The sequence below is a fragment of the Mastigoproctus giganteus genome, chromosome 4 (genome assembly GCF_048544385.1).
Source record: "Mastigoproctus giganteus isolate SK-2022 chromosome 4, ASM4854438v1, whole genome shotgun sequence".
Classification (NCBI taxonomy): Eukaryota; Metazoa; Arthropoda; class Arachnida; order Uropygi; family Thelyphonidae; genus Mastigoproctus; species Mastigoproctus giganteus.
The window spans coordinates 78,450,884-78,471,933 of NC_143578.1; the positions used below are offsets into that span (position 1 = coordinate 78,450,884).

Sequence of the window (21,050 nt, forward strand, 5' to 3'; positions counted from 1 at the left end):
TGACGACGACCTCCAAGAAGTGGTCAACAACAAAAAATACAGGAAGGGAATCTTCGCTGAACTGAAAATTTAGAACTGTTCTTTAGCCTTCCAGTAGTCTGGATGAATATTATGTAACATATTCATCGGTTATTGAAATTGTCTTACGTCAACAAACTCTATGCCGACCTTCACAAGTTTGCATACGACAAGTGCTACGAAAAGCAAGTGTTATCCTCGTAATGCCAACAGTTGTGCTAGTGATGTCTTCTTGGTTTTTTCCAAGACGCAAACCTCACTGGATTACAACTCTTGAAATATGAAGATGCTTCCTTTCGCTGTGTGGTGATGCCGACAATGTGACAAGCTCTTATGTATATACTTTGTTAAACAGATGAGTGTATTTCAACCCGAAGAAGTGGACAGTCTTTTTCATTCATTACTTGTTTTTTAATCCCCTCTGTTCTATTTAAGTATTAGCCGCTTTTGCTTGTAAATACCCTTTACCTTTTTCTTATAATTTAAATTCATTGATCCCTGAACATGTAAACCCCTGACCTGTAGCCATGATGGGTAGGATGCAACATAAACTGTATTTTGTACATATTATTATTATTGTTGCAGTAAAGATCCTCTTTTTCTTCTAAATAGAAAGGAAGCAAGCATATTTGCTGATGCTATTGAGGCAGTGTTAGTGGGTTGGAAAAATGCTAGCTTGGGGCGGGATTCACACACTAAAAGATTAACAATGGCCACAGGCAGAGGCGAAAGTGATTCTTGCATGGCTTCTAACGGAACAAGTAGCAGCCTGGGAAGCAAGGTACTGGGGATTTCAAGGACTGCTGGGAGTCAGCTTATATGCTCAGTGATCAGGTCACTGAGGTGATCACAGACCAGTCCATAGTGACTGTAGGACTCTGCATCCCCTGCTAATCCACAATCATCCCACGTATTTTTCCCCTCTGCCAATAGTCTCATCAGGTCATTCATTTAGGTCTAAACTCAGAACAATATCTCTCAGGTTATATAAAAAGCCCAGTAGCTTCCATGAGTACCTCCCTGAATGTTTCCCATTTAAAATTTGCAGTTGGTGACATCATCAATTGTCCCACTGATGGGTGGGAATTTAAGTCACCTAAAACCACTATAGTCACTTTTATTAAAGAAAAATCTCCAGGACCAATTGATGTTAAATTAAACCACATCATTGTCAATACATTCATAATCCTTACATCCACACTTGCACTTTTTCTTCAAGACCAACCATTCTGATGCAACATTTCAAATAAAGCACTGAATATTTTATGTCCTTCATCATTGTTATTCAAACTTGTTACATTATTCTTCTATGAAAGAATGTTAAAATCCAGCATGCTGGAATGAATTGCTATCATTTCACTCTTCACCAGACAGAGTTATCTGGTCTTTTTGTTTTTATAGCTGATTTAGATCTTACATTAATTGTTTGTAATAGAATCATTTAAAGTTTTGTATGATATGGTGATTGTAAAGCAGATGTCACATATTCTGGCAAATTAAACGTTACATTTGCATTTGAAGTGCTTCTAACCAACCACTAAAAGCTTCTTAAAATCAGTTTCTTTTAATTTTTTTCTTTTTAACAACTTCTGGGACCATCACTTTAATTAAGGCAGGGATTCACAAAGTGAGGCCCATGGACCATCTGTGGCTCGCAAGGTTTTTGTATGCATTGCACAGCTATTTTTACGATGTTATATATAAATGGGAAGAAAATCTTTGTTCAAATTTTATAGAATTATAAGACTTTATACTAACTATAGTGGAAACTGGTTAATAAAAAATGCACAGAACTTTCACAAATATTTCCTGTTAACTGAATTTCATGGTAAATTTTTGATAACCAATTCCAAGTACAGAGAAAGACAGCAGTAACCAGGCATATAGGTGTGATTGGTTCATAGGAAATAACTGAATGGTAGGTACCTGGAAAATCCCAGCTATCACAGTAGCAATAACAAGATGCACTCATGCACCTGCAAACCCTTCTCTTTCCAACCAGTCTTTCATGTGAGGATGATAGTGATATCACAGCATTAACCTGATATACGGCCCATCAACAATTTCTATCATCATATTTTCATCAATATTAGCCCACCAACAAAAAAGTTTGAGAACTGCTGCTTTAAGGAGCTGGCCAAATATTGGAAGGTTAAATGAACATGCTTGTTTTGTCCAAGTTAATGTTCTTATTTCATCATAATCAAAGTTTCGTATTCTTTTTTTTTTTTTTCAACAAGCACTCTGCTGACACAAGAATGCTATTCAAAGTTGACTAGGGATGTTTTGTTCTTCAGCAAAAGAACTTTCATATAAGATGGAATGCTCTAACTTCTCTATTATTTCTTCATTTCCAGATAAAGAAAGTGACAAATACATTTTTCTCTGACACTAATTCACAACTGCAATTTACAGTACTGTTGTGAATCATACTATACTGCATAGTGTAAAGTATATTTTCCTCTTGCTCAGATTATGAACTTGAGGGGAAAGGGGGGCATAAATTCAAATTGAGGAAAGACAGTTGTAGAACAGATATGCAGAAATTTGCCTTTATCCAGCAGGTGGGTAATTTCTGGAACAAACTTCCATCTGTCGTTCTGGAAGTTGATAGTTTAAATAAATTCAAGAAGGAACTGAACAAACTTTTAGAGGAAATGGATGTGTGACTTTTTTTTTTTTTTTTTTTTTGTGGCTGATGCTATATAAGCTTGCTTTCTTGCATCACATGCCTCAGTACTCATGTCAACACCAAACTCACTCAACATTTCACTGTCCATCTATGTCAACTGGATGTACTTCCTTAAATATTATGTGTTTCCTAATTAACAGCATAACCCCTCCTCCCTTCCTATCCTGTCTATCTTTTCTGCACACATTGTACTCCCCAAATTCCAATTCTTTATTCCTTATATTTGTGTGACACCACGTCTCTGCTATCCCAATAATATCTGCTTTTGATGTCTTGACCAGCACTTCAAATTCATCAAATTTATTTACTATTCTTCTAGCACTGGTGTACATGCAAGTATACATGCACCTATTCGTATTCTTATTTACCCTAATACAGCCTATGCATTTATTTCTTTCATGATGACTCCCACCAGTCCCTGAAACCCCCAGCACCATGCCTTACAGGCCACTGTTCATTGTAATAGAAGTAGTGCAAGAATCACTTTCACCTCTGCCTGCGGCTACTTTTAACCTTTTAATCTGTGAATCCCCCCCCCCCAAACTAGCAGTTTTCCGACCTACTTAACACTGACTCGATAGCATCAGCACACACCCTTGAATTTATTGCAGTATGCTACTGCAAGAGGATCTAGAAAAGTTGGGCAGATAGGCTGAGAAGTACAACTGAAGCTTAACAATGACAAATGCAAAGTGTTGCACATGGGTAGCAGTAACTCCAGAGAAAGGTAACAACTGTGTGGTACTACACAGAGGGTAGAGAATGAAAAAGACCTGGGGGTAATTGTGCAGTCAGACATGAACTTTCCTGAGCAGTGCAGACAAGCTGCCAGAGCAGGTCAGTCTTGTCAATGATATACAGCAATTTTTCTAGTAGAGATAAGGAGGTGATTATCCCTTTGTATAAGGGAATGGTCAGGCCACACCTTGAGTACTACATATAGATCTGGAGGTCTCATTTTATCATTACAGAGAAGGGCAACAAGATTGCGAGGGGGGAATGAAGGAGTACTCTTACCAAGAAAGGCTTAAGTTCTGCAAATTGCAGTGTCTGGAGTATAGGCACCTGCAAGGTGATATGAGATTGAGGTATATATAAGTCCCTGAATGGTTTGAGCAGGTTCAATGCTGATGGAATTGTTCCTCTTGCTCAGATTAGAAACCTTAGGGTACATAAATTCGAACTGAAGAAAGACAGCTGTAGAACAGATGTGCAGAAATTGGCCTTTAGCCAGAGGGTAGTTGATTGCTGGAACAAAGTTCCATCTGTAATTGTGGAAGTTGATAACTTAAATAAATTTAAGGAAGAACTGGACAAACTTTTAGGGCAAATAGATGGTGAAATGGGAAGTGTGGGGTTTTTTTTTTGGCTGATGCCTCTACTAATTATTTATAATTAGTAGAGGCTGATGCTAATTATAAATTTTACAGACTGAATTGAGAACCTGATGAAAATACCTTACCGAGCCAGCGTTCTTTTCAATGTAGGGACCTCTGTCTGCAATTCCAACCTCTATACAATCTCTAGGGAAGCTTATCCACCTACCCTTAATCCATCCGTAGTACTAGACAACTATCAACTCCTTTCAATAAAAACTATAGCACAGGTTGCAAACCAAATGTCAAAAGATGTGCATTATCCAACCAGCATCCTTTATTGTTCTCTATTTCTGGTCTATGGGACAACAACTAATGTGTATTTCTTAAAAATTCCAACTTGCAGAAGTGGAAGTAAATTGCGAATAAGGCTCTCTTGTATTCCAATCTTTAACCTGTCTGTAGTGCTTTCTTAACAAGATTTTCTAAAAAATGTAGAATGGGCATTAAGAAATGAAGATGGATAGTACACTCCATCTAAAATATAAAATATCAAAATGGTATCGTGATCACTAAATTCACCATTCACAGCATAGCATAGCATGTTAAAAGTTAGCATTCACTGTCTTGCTCTGCCATACACTGAATTCTCTCAAAGAATTCACTGAATTGTAGCCACCAATTGTTCTCTCACCAAATTGACATATACAGCAAAATGTTTTCACCAAATTGTCTCATACACCAAACTGTTGTACAACGAATTGCCTTGCAATGAATACGATCCTATTTGAATACTATATTTGCATTGCAAAATAGTTAAAGACAAGGATAAGGAGGTGATTATCCCTTCGTATAAGGGACACAAAGTGCATGCATGCTATCCTTTAAAACATATCGCAAAGAAAACTTTCTAATATTTAACTAAGAGACAATAACTGCATTTGGTATTTCTTCACTTGTTCTCAAAACCTGTGCTCCTGAACTTACTCCTGTTCTTTTCCGCCTTTTTTCACTTTCTTATTCCAAAGGTGTTTTTCCTTCTTCATGGAAATTTGCTCATATCCAGCCAGTTCCTAAAAATGGTGACAAATCCTTCCCATCCAATTGCAGTTACTTCTACTCTTTCTAAAGTAATGGAGAAATCAATTAACTGTCAAATCTTAAACTACCTAGAAACCTTCTGTGTGATCAATGATCGCAGTGTCGATATTCTGGCTTATGTTACCTATTTATGGACAAATTCAATGGAAAAGTTCGGTGAAATACAAGCAGTTGCTCTTGACATCTCAAAGGCTTTCAATAGTGTTTGGCATAAAGGTCTTCTAAACAAGCTTCCACCTTATGGTTTCCCAACTGTTTTTTGTAATTGGTTATCCATTTTTTTTCTCTGATCGATCACTAAGGGTGATGGTAGATGGCTCTCTGTCTTCTAACTTCTCCACTAATGCTGGTGTCCCCCAAGGTTCAGTTCTTTCCCCCACTCTTTTCCTCTTGTATATTAATGACCTTCTTCCATTGACTGGAAATCCTATCCACAGTTTTGCTGATGATAGCACATCACATTCCACTTATGTTTTTCTTAATTAATTCCTTAAATGCCGATCTCCAGGTAATTCTCAAGTGGGGCAAAGACAAAGTTGATTTCAATCCTTCTAAAACTCACTCTTGTCTTATATCTCACAAAAAAGATTCTTTTGTTCCAATGCTTATCTTTGGTGACAGTCTGATTTCTAGGCAAGATGATATATCTCTTTTGGGGATTTTTTTTTTTTTTTTTAGGAGCATTAGCAACTAAGGCCATATTGCTCCGGGATATGCGGTGATCATTCCCTGACCTTTCTGCATGGTATTTGGTGGTGACGGGCTCAAACCCCAGTCTAATCAAGAAACGTGTGCTATGCACTGCTGCTCCTTCCCACCTGGCTACGGAGGCGGCCTTTTGGAGATTACCCTGACTTCTAATCTCTCTCTTGGCACAAGCACATTATAAATATTGCTTCCTCTACATCTAAAAAACTTGGTTTTCTCTTTCGCTCTCAGCGTTACTTTTCTTCCAAACAGCTGTTTACTCTGTACAAATCGCAAATCTGCCCTATCATGGAATATTGTTCCCACATCTGGAGCGGTGCCCCCAAAACCTCTCTCAGGCTTCTAGATTCCATTCAGAAGAGGACAGTTAGGTTAATTAATTACTCATCTCTAACAGAGTTTCTCTACTCGCTGTCTCATATATGTACTGTTTCTGCTGCATGCCTTTTCTACAGATACTCTTTCAAAACAGTCCAAACACATGCTACCACCAGCCAACATACATTTACTGTCCAACTCCAAACTCACAGAACCAACTTTCATCTTCCTCGTTTATTCATTCAATTGCCGTTTTCTGAAACAACCTTTCTTCATACATATTTCTAAAAATTACAGTCTACAGAAGTTCAAGTCTAATGTCAACAAATATCTTTCGTCTTCTTAACCTCCAACCCAAGCACGGTACTAAGTACTGATTTCTAGGCAAGATGATATATCCCTTTTGGGGATTACCCTGACTTCTAATCTCTCTTGGCACAAGCACAAACCCCAAAAAACGAGAGGTATTAGGTTCTAATACCTCTCGTTTTTGGGGTTTTCATAAAAAAAATAAATAGTAAATAAATAACCAAAGTATTTAAGTTTGTGAAGCAAGGTTACATCAAACTATATTCATAATATAATATATTTACAGATTATTCATATCATCAGGTAGAAGTGAAAATGTTGAACCCCCACTGCTTCCATAAATTATTCCAATATTTTCCATTTCATGTATGCACACACACACACACACACACACACACACACACACACAGAACAAGAATCTTGAATCTTGGTACTTAACTAACATCGCTCTGTTTAGTGGCGAACTAAATAAATAATAAGAGAAATATGCAAACCTGAACTTACTTTTTAAGTTTTTCACAACAATCTGCAATATGACCAAGTTGATTCTGAAAATATTAAGTGAAATAATATTAAATTTCAGCTTTTAAACAATTCCTTCAAAATTACTAATCTGTGCATTCTATTTTTCAAATTATACAGTCAAGAAAACTTTTCAAATATTTAACTAACACTCAATAACCAAAACTGCTTTGTGTTAAGATGGATTTTTTTTAAATAGCATTTATAAGTAAAAACACACAAATTAAAAATACTAATATATCAAAAATGTTTTGGCACCAGATATTAGAGCACTAGAATGTGGAGTTCAGCTACATTATTTACACTAGTGAAAATCATTTGAAAGGACAACAAAAAATAATTACAAATACATTATGGATTAAATAAGAATTACCTTTCAAACCAAAGATACATGCAAAGACATCCCCTTTGGCTCTCTCATATCCCATTCCAGATTAGTCTGCAAGTATCTAACAAGTAGTAGTTTTTATAAAATTGTCATTCAGAGTAGAACCACAGTTTTTGGTTCTCCCCAATTTGAGCTCTTTGCTTTTGTATGAGGCTTGACTTCTGTTTAAATTAAATTTAATTTTTTAGAATACAACACTAAGCTAAAGAGATGTCTGGAGACAGTCCAGCCTTCAACTGTTTTTAAAGCATGAACTGAGTGACCTAAATTTAAGAGACTAACTAGTCCCATACCTTTGAGGGTGATTCTATGCTTTTTTTGCATTAAGTTACAATTCTATAGAATGGAGATTTATCAAGAGAGTCTCAAAAGTGTGTTACTCCACAATGGAAATAAATATAGGTCAATCCTAGTAGCATACTCATAGCATTCTAGCAGCATTTGAAAGAAACATATGAGAACTTGAAGAATATTGCTAGTTGGTCTGTGCTGAATTTTAAAGTGATAGGCATGTTACTTGGACAGCAATCTGGCTACACAAAATTATCTTGCTTTTTTTTGTGAGTGGGACAGTGTCAATTGTAATGCAGCACCAGGGGTTTTCACCAACTCTACATGTGAGTGGGACAGTCGGGCAAGGTTTAAGCACTGGGATGTTAAGGTCTGACCACAAAAAAGGGGCAATTTGTTGCCAGGATCAAAGAACATAGTTCATAAACCACTGGGACCCAAAACTGTCCTCCTTGCACATCGAACTGGGTTATGAAACAGTTGGTGAAAGCTTTACCTCAGAAAGGTCCCTGCTTCAACTACCTTTGTACTAAATTCCCATCAGTCACCCAAGCAAGGATATTTTGGTGGATCTCAAATTTACAAACTGATGTCGGACAGAGAGTTTGAGAGAATTATGAATAAAAGAGAAAAACAGGCATGGATTAGCATGGATTCAGGTTTGTTGTTGAGAACTTAGGGAACAAGAATCCAGACTACAAGTTGAAAATATGTTGGCAAACTTGAAAAAGCTGGGCTGCAACATGAGTGTCAAGATACATTTTTTACACTCCCGCATGGACTACTTCCCAGAAAATCCAAGAAGTGTTAGTGAAGAAGAGAGAGAAAGAGAGAGAGGTTTCACCAGACATTAAATACATGGAGATGAGGCACTAGGGGAAGTGGAATGTCAACATGATGGCTGACTATTACTTGATGCTGAAGTAGAAGGAACTACAAGAAAATCAAAGAAACAAAAATTTGACCCAATGTAGATCAGTTTTTTTTTTTTTTTTTTAAATGAGAGGTGAGTGTTTAGTGGACTTTTTACCACACTTCCCTTTTTAATAGTGTTTTTCAACATGTATTTTAGAAATAAACAAAGAGTTACCTTTAATTCAGTCAGTAGGATTTCTTCCTTACCAAATCTCCTTGTGTGAATAAATTACAAAATGATACATTGAAACAAAATTACATAATTTAAAACTCATAATGTGTTCCTCACTACTGACACACGGCCAGTCCAACAACCCAGGATCACAGCAGTGAACCCTCAACCTGATCCCAGAAATATTAAACCCCCCATGCAACCTCTAGTGAAGGAAGACATTTTGTCATAAATGTGAATTTGGAATACAAATAAAATACTATTAAAATGCGATAAAACAATGAAATTAAAGAATTCCTCCCTTAAGCGGACTAAAACTTTGACTAGCGTCATGTTCACAGGGTGGAATGAAACTAACGAAACGTATATATGTTCGGAATCTTATAAATAGGAAATTAGTCTTTGGTATGCATGTGTTCAAATGACCAAAAATCAGATATGAGAAATGGATGACGAATGTTAATAGTTTTTTTTTGTATTTTCATTTCTAAAGTCTTGGCAATTAGTTACCTTAGAATAATTATGTTGAATATTTAAAATTTTGGCTTCATTAAAGAGGAATGTATGGTTTTCATTTATCGCATGGAATGCTAGTTCCGATGTGTTCCCACGGGATGCACGGACTGATGCTTGATGTTGCTTAACCCTCGAGTTTAAGATACATCTGGTAGATCCAATGTAAGAAGAATCACAATCCTTAAAAGAAATGTGGTAGACGAGGTCATGTATTTGTTCGGAAGTCGATAGCACCATGTGATTTTTGAGCGTAGCATATAATTTACGGCCCGGTTTTGCTACTACAGTGGATTCTGGTTATTTGGGCCACTGATTAATCGGGACAGCCGTTTATTTGGGACAAATCTTAAAAACCAGAACCCAATTGAGAAAATAGCCTGGGTTTACTTCGCTTAATTGGGACAACATGCTGTTTAATTGGGGCAAGAGACCACAGCACTGGAGATTACCCTACGATTGTCTCCGACCGTACCACATGGTTTGGTCGGATTTCTGGAGGTCACAACTGTAAAACAATAAAAACAATTAGCAGTCCCCTGTTTATTGGGCTTTTCTGTTAGTGCAAACTTTCATAACAGATAGTAAACTCGATCTTATTGAATTCGCGATAATACTGACAGCTGGAATTCTGTGGGCTATTATGGTGAAATGTGTTTACACTTCCATGAAATCTTCAATCATATAAATTGCAGTGTTTCTTTAACCAGTGCCTCCATTCATTTTCCTGCAACAGAAGTTAAACTAACAGATCTATAATTACTTGTGTCACCCTTTGATCCTCCTTTGAGAATTGGGGTCACATTTGCACATCTCCAGTCCATGGGCACCTCACCCCTGAGTCCAAAGAAGAACATTTAGAACTATAAATGGCCCGTAGCTTACCACTATTAGGTTGTCTAAAAATATCTGTGTCCATATTCTAATAAGATAAAAACTTCCCAATTTTGATACCTGGGTTTACTGCGCTCAGAAGAGGCTTCGTCATCTGACTGCACTGTAACCCGGCCCACAAATCCCCCCCCTCTCAGCAATACAGACTACCCTCCAAGACTGAACTTCTGCCAGTGGACGCAACAAAAGTGCATTCTGAACCCCCAATTTTTAAACATTTTGTTCACTGACAAAGCTGGGTTTACTCGTGATGGTATTTTTAATTTTCATAACTGTCACGCTTGGTCTGATGAAAATCCTAATGCAATTCACGAGTCACGGAATCAGCAACATTTCTCGTTGAATGTCTGGACAGGACTACTAGGAGACCATCTAATTGGACCACACTTTCTGCCAAACAGGCAAACAGGAGAGCTGTACCCTCAGTTCCTGCAGAATGTTCTTCCAGACCTCCTTGATGATAACAATGTTCCACTTCAGCAATGCCAGAACATGTGGTTTATGCATGATGGTGCACCGGCACATTTTGCTCGAGTTGTGACTTGGTATCTAACTAGAAGGTAGGGCCAATGGTGGATAGGTAGAGGTGGGCTTGTAATGTGGCCTCCCAGATCAACAGACTTAAATCCTGTGGATTTTTGTATCTGGGATAATGTAAAAAGCTTGGAGTACACTTCTGACATTAACACAGCTGAGGAATTGCAACGTCGAGTTGAAGAAGCCTTTCAGCAAATCAGGAATGCCTGAGAGGATTCGCAATTCAATGCAGAGAAGACTACAGAGCTGCGTACAGATGTAAGGACAGCATTTTGAACACTTTTTGTAACATCTGTATTTTTGGTATTGAAACCAAAAATTAAAAATGTATTATCTTATGTTTAATAAAACCACCCGTAGCAAAGGATTCACAGCTTTTTGCTAAACTAGTGATCCCATAGTCAGTGGCAGATCTTAATAAAAAATGTGCATTATCTTGAAAACAGTTCAATTGCGGCCCGATGTTCACTGGGACTTTTTTGCTTATTTTAGTTTGTACTTTTCACCTTTAAATTATTGACCATCATTTTTGAAACACCCTGTGTGTGTGTGTGTGTGTTCTTATTGAAGATTATGATAATGATATCTGGTCAAGTTTACAGTATTAGGTATTTGTCAGTTGTGCAACATTAATGCTATTGTACATAGGGCAATTAGACATTACACGTGCATGAAAATTATATTGGTCAATTTTATTTAATTAAATGGTATTTATCTGTAGGGAGTTAGGTGTATATGGACCACGCTACCACATTAGCAAATGTAAACTAGCTTTAGCTTGGGAGGCCTAAATTTAAAAAAAAAATTTTTTTTTGAAATTTGCGAGCCCGTTGTTGATGATCATTTATTTTACAAATAAAATCCTGAATGCAATTATTGAGTATCCAGTGCCCCATTCCCAGCATTTTAATGGTGCAATCGATTATTGGTTATGTATTTTAAAATTGCTTCATTTTTGATTTAATTACTGTCAAACCTCTGTTTAATGAACTTCTTTATAGCGAATTTTTTTGTTTCCCCTTAGTAATTACATTTAAAATGGTTTCCGTTGAACAAAGAAAATTTCCTTGTAACGAACGGATTAGGAGAGACAACTTTGTATGCATTGTTCTCACCTCTGGCCTTTAGGCAACTTAAATAGAAAGTGCGAATTAAGGGTGAAAGGGGTTGCCGTTTCACAATGTTAGTGGTGTCCGTAAAACCCATGCAGTCACATACCGAGAAGTCGCGCTAGTCGATATGCTTTCCATAGCCAGTCAGAGGATTAAGATTCTCGACATGGATTATATATAGCCTCTGGTCAACCTGTGTTGTGGTTCCTCTTTAATCCCACAATCGCGAGTCTATGTTTACATGGTCACAGTAGCTGAATATCTGTGTGATTCCGACATTTTTCACTGTTTCAAAGAACTAGTTTTGTTGTTTGTTATTTTGGTTTTTAGGAGCATTAGCAGCTAAGGCCATATTGCTCCGGGAAATGCCTTTCTGACCTTTCCGCATCCTCCGTATTTGATGGTGACGGGCTTGAACCCCGGTCTAATTAAGAAGCGTATGCTACACACTGCTGCTCCTTCCCACCTGGCTACGGAGGCGTCCAAAGAAACTAGTGAGGGTAGCAATGTAGAGGGGGGGGGAATTGAGGCAACTAAGAACTTAAGAAGATGAAATGTTGACAGATTTTGAAACTTTGTCGAGTTTTTAACTATGTAGAAAATGTTGGTTGGTTGAGTTTTATTGGCGCATCAGCAACTTAGGCTATAATGCGCTGTAGAAAATGTTCTAAAATATAATGGCATACAGGCAATAATTAGCATTATATCACCAATCTCCAAAAAACTAGCGCCAATTAAGGATGATTGCTAAAGAACTTGATGTGGAAACTATTAAGATCGGTCGGGTGTTCGGGCCACGATTAGTAGCTTGCGGACGGCAGTTGTGGATTGGAGGAATTATCCCGATTTGTGCAAACATTTTGAATCAGAAGTTAAATATTCCAGATTATTAAATCGACTTAAATTTGGAATTTCTTAACCATTTAGCACTAATGATCGACATCCTGCAGGAGCTCTCTTACCTTTCAGAAGCTTTACAGAATCACAATGGTAAAAACATATAAATTAATTATTCGAACTATCAATGCTATTGCTAATTTGAAAAATTCTGAAGGAAATTATGAAGCTAAAATTGAGAGCACGTTGAAGTGGAAAGAATTTGAAGGAATCAAAATCGAAAGTAAAAAAAAATTACCTCATGACAAGTTATTAATGCAACAAGGTGATTTTAAATTAAATAAAGAAAATAACGATACCGTTGAAAGAAATTTTAAACATATGCTACTCGAAATCATGAATATGAAAGAACTTTCATCTCGGTGGCAAGACGGTGAAAACTGAATAAGAAATTTAAGTTTTCTGATAAAATATGAAATAAAAATTAACGATTTTAGAGATTTTGTTGAAGACAGTTTATCTTTAAAATCAAGTTAAATTCCCTTTTCAATTAAGAAAGCTAGAAATTATATCTTTGAAACCATTGCAATTAGCAGTGCTGAAGCTGATTTCGGCTTTCAGCATAATGAATAATATTATGACAATTAAACATGTTGCAGATTATGATGACCATACATCTAAATTATTATTATTATTAGCTATATAGTGTAAGGAAGCCTGAGGCTTATGCTGCACCAACCAAAAAAAAAAAAAAAAAAAATTCCCCGAGTTACCCTAAGAGAGAGAGAGGCAAAAGTAGAAGGGGAATCACCAAGAAAGAGAAGAATTATGATATCCAGCTCAGGACACTGGGTGTGCCAAGCCCATACTCACCAGATATGAGCCCCCCTGGGGTTGTATGGAAAACCATTGCTTCAATTTGATCCGGATCATTACATCAAATCATTCCTCTATAATCATCGCTCAGCTATTGAGCAAAGCAGAAGATCGACAACAAATATTAATAAAGAAGTAAATTTTATATGGCATTTTTAGAATAAATTTTTCTTGAATATTTGTAAAATAATTTTTTTTCATGTAATCTGTGATTTTTTGTGTACTTTTTCTAGAAAGTTTTTTTGTTTTTTATGTAATATTTGTTTTTATATTGTGGAATGTTTTGTGATAGCTTTTATGTTATTTGTGATATGGAAAATATTTCATGTTATTTTTTATTCGCAATATTAAAATTTTATCACGAAAAAAATGTATCCATTATATTTCCCTAGTTGTTTAAAAAACAGACCAATAAAAAATTTGCGCATGTGCTGGGCACGCGCGGTAGATGGTTTATGCGAAACCATCCTTTGCGTTTCTTTTAGGTATTTTGATTTGTATATATCGATTACGAAATAAGATTTTTTTATTATAAATATTTTATTGATCATTCACAGATTTTTCATAATTTCTGGAAGATAGGATACAATGGATTTATGATAACTAAAGTAAGAGATGTATACTTGCGAGTGCAAAGTATCTAAATATCTCTGTAAAACAGCACTGATTGCTGTACCAATCTTGTAGTTGAAGCGACATACGCAGCTGTTAGGGAAACTTAACAATGGAATGTAACGAAAATGTGAGACGAAAAAAGAAAGAAATTGTTGACAAATATTTGTATTTTTGCAATTATACTTACTGCAATAGTAACTTCAAGAAGCATGGTTGTGACGTCATACTATTCAAAAATTCTAAAAAGTTAGAACTCCAGACACTGTCGTATCCAGTTATCATCATAAGGCGAGGCATGACGACCAGGTTTTTGAGTTTATTTTTTAGATAGACCTAGGAACGTTTTACACATTCACTTATACGCATGGTTAAGGGGATAATAAGCCGCATCTGCTACCCCCCTAAATCCGTCCCTGACTCCAGATATCATAACGATCATGAAAAATGCGTCATGCGCTCTAATCACACTACTAGTAGTGCGAGCATAGGAAGCTCCTCTAGTGGAAGCCGCGGATGACGTCACTTCCGTGACCGATCAAATTTACTCGGTAGAAAGTTGGAAAACCTGTGAGCCCATTGTTAAAATATTCACAGCTCACCACTGTGTGTGTGTGTGTGTGTGTGTGTGTGTAATATAGTACCAATGAGTTAAAAAAAGTGGAAATAATGGGAAAAATAAAAAACAGACTGTATACATCAAATGCACCAGATGTATATACAGGAATACCTCACACATAGCGCGGTTTCAAACAGAGCAGGTTTCGATATAGCGCAGTTTACAAATTGGAAAAAAAATTAACTGCATTATGCACCAATTCATTTGATATGTATGTATGTATTATAATGCCAGCACATAGGCTAATGCATTGTAGATTCAAGGCCACACTGACTTTTGTCACAACCCCCATTATATACAGACTCTGCTAGCATTCATACATTAGTAAACACTCTAGATTCCAAGCGATGAGGTCGTTGACTGTGCATAAGCTGTACAAATATTTTTATCTATGTATTTTTATTAAAGATTATTTTTTTAAAAATGTTACACCTTTATATGCAAATATGAGTGGAAAGAATAAATGTAATGACGCTGAGTGTCCTTCTAGATCCAAACATCAAACAAGGTAAGAAAGTAAGACAGGCTTTGCAAAATGACATTTGATGTTATAAAGAGATATATGCAGATAAAAAGAAGAAAAAAAACTGTGCAAACTAAGCTGATCAGTTATTTTTCAAAATAAAAATACAGTACATACTTCACATATTCTTTTGGTGTGTACATACTGCAATAAAAATCATTTGTACTGTACTTACTAGTATTTTTCATTTTTATCATTTTCGTTTCTTTTTTTGCAAGAACTTTGTGTGCATCAATTTATAGTAAACAAACACCTATTTTTGCAACTCGACCCATATAATCAAATTGTCAGAACGCATTACATTAACATACATACTAATAATACTTCGATCAGCGTGGTTTCGCATAGCACGGTATTCCTGTATATGCATGTTATAATAAATATAAAAATGTAGATATGAGTTACACGGAAAGCGAAAAGCCAAAAAGAAGTAGTAATAGCTGAAACAAAAGAAATATTTTAAGGGAAGTAATCTGTAAAATAAAATAACGGTAGGTGGCATCAGATAATGGTAAATAAATTTAGCTATAGTTCAAAAAGTGGAAATAGAGCAAAAATACATTTAAATCCGATGTCAGCGAAAATAAAAAAAAAAAGCCGATACACGATCAGGTTTTTCATCAGGGGACTACACCTGACCAGGTATCAAAGGACTGCGTTTCTATACTTGTCCAAACTGAATGGGCAGGAAATGACAGTGCGAAAACACAAATAGTAAATCCGATAGTGCAACCAATGCATTATTCGGTTTTGTATTTTAGGTCTAGATTTTCTAAAATGTTTTACACTTTTTAATTTTTTATCTATCGTCTTTGACTTATCGGTTTACTTCAATTCTTTTGGTATTAAATTTATCATAACTTTTAAATTAAATTTATCATAACTTTCATTATAAACACTGCATAGGGACTACCTTGTCCATGCTTTGTAGGAATCATATTGCTTTTCTTTTTCGATTATTTTTACTTTATTTTCAAATTTCTACTCATATACAGCTTTGGACAAGTATAGTTTGTTTGTTGTTTGTTATTTGGATTTTAGGAGCATTAGCAACTAAGGCCATATTGCTCCGGGATATGCGGTGGTCATTCCCTGACCTTTCCGCATCCTCCGTATTTGGTGGTGACGGGTTCGAACCCCGGTCTAATCAAGAAGCATGTGCTACGCACTGCTGCTCCTTCCCACCTGGCTACGGAGGCGCCTGGACAAGTATAGAAACGCAGTCCTTCGATGCATGGTCAAGTGTAGGCCTCTGATGAAAAACCTGATCATGTATTAATTATTATTTTTATTTTCACTGCCATCAGATTTAAATTATTTTTGCTCTATTTCTCCTTTTTGAACTATAGCTAAATTTATCCACCATTATCTGATGCCAGCTACCATTATTTTATTTTATTTTACAGGTCACTTTCTTTAATTAATTAATTAATTAATTTATTTATTTATTTTACAGGTCAGTTTGACTGGTGCCTCCGTAGCCAGGTGGGAAGGAGCAGCAGTGCGCAGCACACACTTCTTGATGAGACCGGGGTTCGAGCCCGTCACCACCAAATACGAAGGATGCGGAAAGGTCAGGGAATGACCACCGCATTTCCCGGAGCAATATGGTCTTAGTTGCTAATGCCCCTAAAAACCAAATAACAAACAGGTCAGTTTCCTTAAAATATTTTTTTTATGTTTCAGCTATTATTTCTTCTTTTTGCTTTTGAATTTCCATGTAACTTGTACCTACATTTTTATATTTATTATAACATGCATACATATATATATATATATATATATATATAGATATATTTTTTTTCTCACTCACTCACTTATTCATCTCTTTCTCACACACCATGGGGGCGATGCAATGGTGTGCAATGTAATTTAAAGACTAATGGTTGATAATTAAGCTAAATAAGAAACCTCAACCTGGTTTGGGACGAGCAACATGGGGTACGACCAAGGGCCCATGGCCAATACGCTAGAAGAATAACGTAACCTACACTTATACTACACAAACCATACACAACTTGTACATTTCTGCCATTGCATTCTTCACAGAGATATATACACGGAGTTGGGGGAGACCCAGGGCCGCTAGATAATGACACTATACATTATACTAAGAAAACATTATATACATGAAGACATTACTCAAAGCCAATTCAATACAGCACACATCAGTGGAATATCTGCAGTGACTTCAAAATCATTGATGTTGATGGGCATGCAAGGAGGGTTCACAATATATTGTTTCCTGTGCCTATGGGATAGGTGTTCTATCAGGAACATGTAGTCTGCATTTGTGATTCAAATTAGGATTTTCCTTCCACCTCTCACATTACATTTGGCCTAATGAAGAGTTTTCTGAAAGTAATGGTTTCATTACTCAAGTGAGAAATTTCCAAAGATTAATGATGCAAAAGTGAAAGAGGGGAACCTTTGCAGAACATGAAATCAGAGAGTTCCTGCAGGATGAAATTTTTGAAAAAGGCCTTAATTATTAGAAGTAAGAGCTTTTATCAGAAGTAAGAGTAAAAACTTTTTGGGTTTTCCACATACAAAGATGTATTTCAGAAATTGCTTGATGCATATAAAAGAATGGGATGTCATACATCACTGAAACTCCATTTCTTGCATTCTCATCTAGACATCTTTCCCAAAAAGCCTTGTCAATGGTAGCTGGGGGGAGGGAAACGATTTCATCTATACAAATCGTGGGTTTATGGCTGATCTGAAAAGAAGGTGCAAACACTAACAGAAGTTTCCATAAAAAAAAAAAAAAAAAAAAAAAAGAGACAACCTGATCAAATGTACCGATCATGTCTTTTCATTCATAGGACACCTGTCCCTTGTGGTCAAATAGTGAAACAATAATGCGTGTGTGTTATTTGGTTTTTTTTAGGAGCATTAGCAACTAAGGCCATATTGCTCCGGGAATATGCGGTGGTCATTCCCTGACCTTTCCGCATCCTCCGTATTTGGTGGTGACGGGCTCGAACCCTGGTCTAATCAAGAAGCATGTGCTACGCATTGCTGCTTCTTCCCACCTGGCTACGAAGGTGCCAGAAACAATAATGCACAGGTCTACAGTGACTGTGCAACACTGTTCAAAGAAAACAGCTGGAAAAGTAGACCAAAGAATTGCCACTTGCATCATGACAATGCCCCTGCACATTTGGCTCTTTCTATTCTACAATTTCTTGTAAAGTACTCTGTCACTTCCCCCCCATCTGCCAAACTTACTGAATTTAGTTCTCTGTCGTTGTTTCCCCAAGCTTAAAAACACCTTGAAAGGTCACAGTTTTGCAACTGAGGAAATTGAGAACTAGACACAGTAACCATTACTATGTTGATATGACAAAAGCCAATGGAGACTGACTTGATTTATGCAGAGTAACAGAAGCTACAGTTACAGAAAGATTCAAAAGAAGCCTAGTTGTATCGAGAATGACCTAACAACCAAATAACATAATCATATGGTTGAAAATACCGTACTAATGTGAGAGGACAATAGAGGCTTACATGACTTGTGCAAAGTGACGAAAAAACTACAGACAATCCAAATCCAAAAGAAGCCTACCAGGAATTCTTACAGAACTTTCAGAAGCAGTGAAAGTAGTATATACAGTGTCAAGAAGAATATTTTGAAGGCAATCAATCTGAATTGTTGGAAAGATAAATTATTTCACTATTAAAATTTTATAATCAACTTCATAAAGAAAGCAATTATCAATGTAGTGCAATGGCATCTATTTAAAGAAATAACTATCAACCAATTAACAAGGAAGTATTTTATTTTCACACGGTAGATGACAATGCCCTTAAACATCACAAATTGTTTTCAGTAGGGACAAATGGCAACTTTAACAAATACTAATGCAAAATGAGAAAAATTTACTGAACTAATTCTACTAAGCTTTTTATACCAACAAAAAGGTATTAGTATTAGCAGTAATAAATAATGTAAGAAAGCAAGCTTATACAGCATTAAAAAAAATTTCCCATTTCACCTATCCATCCACTCCAATAGTTTGTCTTGTTCATCTATGAATTTACTCAAACTATCCACTTCAAATATGGAAGGAAGCTTGTACCAGCAATCAACCACCCACCGGCTGAAGGCAAACTTCTGCACATATATTCTGGAACCATCCTTTACAATTTGAATGAATATCCCCTCATGTGCATAATCTAAGCAAGAGAAAGAATCCCATCAGCACTGATGACTTTGCTCAAATAATCCAAAGCCTTAAACACCTCAATTACATCAACTTGCAGGTACCTAGTCTCCAAATGCTGTAATTTTCAGAACTGAAACCTTTCTTGGTAAAAGCACCCTTTGTTGCCATCACCAATTTCATTGCCCTTATCTGTATTCATTTTAGCAGTTCTACACCCTTCCTAAAATGAGGCCTACACATATGTATGCAGCACTTCAGATGCAGCCTGGCCATTGCCTTAAACAATAGGATATCCCTGATATCCCTCATTATCCCTGTTAGCAAAATTCTTCTATATCATTGATAAAACCCCATGAGCTGTCGTGGCAGTGAGTCTGCACTGCTCAGAGAAATTTTTAGGATTGCTACTACCCATAGAGAGTACCTTGTATTTGTCAATGTTAAACTTCAATTGCCAATTCTCAGCCTATCTGCCTAATTTTTCTAGATCTTATTGCAGCATAATTTCATTAATGCCAACTTTGCATCATCTGCAAACTTAGATATTAAACCTGATATACCTTCATCAATATCATTAATAAATATAGAAAACAATAATGGGCCCAGCACTGAACTCTGTGGAAATTCAGTAATATTTGTCCACAAAGAAGTATTCATTGATAACCACTCTCTGTTGTCTCCCACTCAACCACCCCTTTATCAATAGCAGTTATTTGTCCTTAATGCCACACTGCTCCAATTTGCAGCTGTCTTTTATGTGCAACAGTATAAAAAGCTTTTCTGAAATCCAAATTAAAACAATTTTTTGCATCCTTTCCCGTGTCACTGCATCAGTCTGCAATCAAATTAGTCAGACGAGATCTCCCCTTAATGAACCCTTGTTGTGATTTAAGTATAACTGCACCCCTGTCTAGATGATCCTGTTATCACTTCTTTAACCAGTGACTCCATTATTTTTCCTGGAACAGAACCTAAGCCTATAATTACTCATGTCACCTTTGGTTTAATCTTTGTAAACTGGGGATATGTTAACACATCTCCAGTCACAGAGTCCTCTGAATCCAAAGATGCTCTCATAATTATGAGTTTTTTGTTTAACATCAAAAATTTCTCTTCCACTTTCCTCTCAATTATTACAAAATCAGTTACCCCCCCCCCATTAGAGTTTGATAAACTTCTCTCATCCACTTCCCTAAGGAATTCCTTATGTGAGAATGTAAATGCAAAATACCTATTCAGTTTGTAATAACCTAAGCAGGATCATCAACAATTAAAGAAAGTATACATCAATATCAAGTGGACCAATGTGATTTATCCCCATCCTTCTAGTGTTTACATAAGTAAGGAAGTCTTTGCTGTGTTTCTTTGCACCCTTTGCCAAAGATTTCTCATAATCTGGCTTGGATCAGTTCCTGTGACCTCCTTTCAGACTAGTTTATATCTGTTCTATACTTCTATATCACTTTTATATGCATCCCATGCATTTTTCTTCTCTGCTACACATCATTAGATCATCTGACATCCATTTAAGTTTTAAGCACTGAACAGTATTTCTTAGTTGATATGAAAAGCCTAGCAGCTTCTATGATTATTTCCCTGAATGCT

The 21,050-nt window shown here is 36.3% G+C and overlaps 1 protein-coding gene across 2 annotated transcripts in view; it reads right to left on the minus strand.

Annotated features, from left to right (window-relative positions):
- The window catches only part of LOC150086857 (GRAM domain-containing protein 4-like), a 216,734-nt gene that overhangs the window by 116,690 nt on the left and 78,994 nt on the right, over nucleotides 1-21,050 (minus strand). For both annotated transcript variants that reach the window (XM_090371631.1, XM_090371632.1), the window contains one exon: nucleotides 6,967-7,010. In XM_090371631.1, coding sequence (XP_090227757.1) covers nucleotides 6,967-7,010 — 44 coding nt within the window. The remainder of the gene's footprint in view (nucleotides 1-6,966; nucleotides 7,011-21,050) is intronic.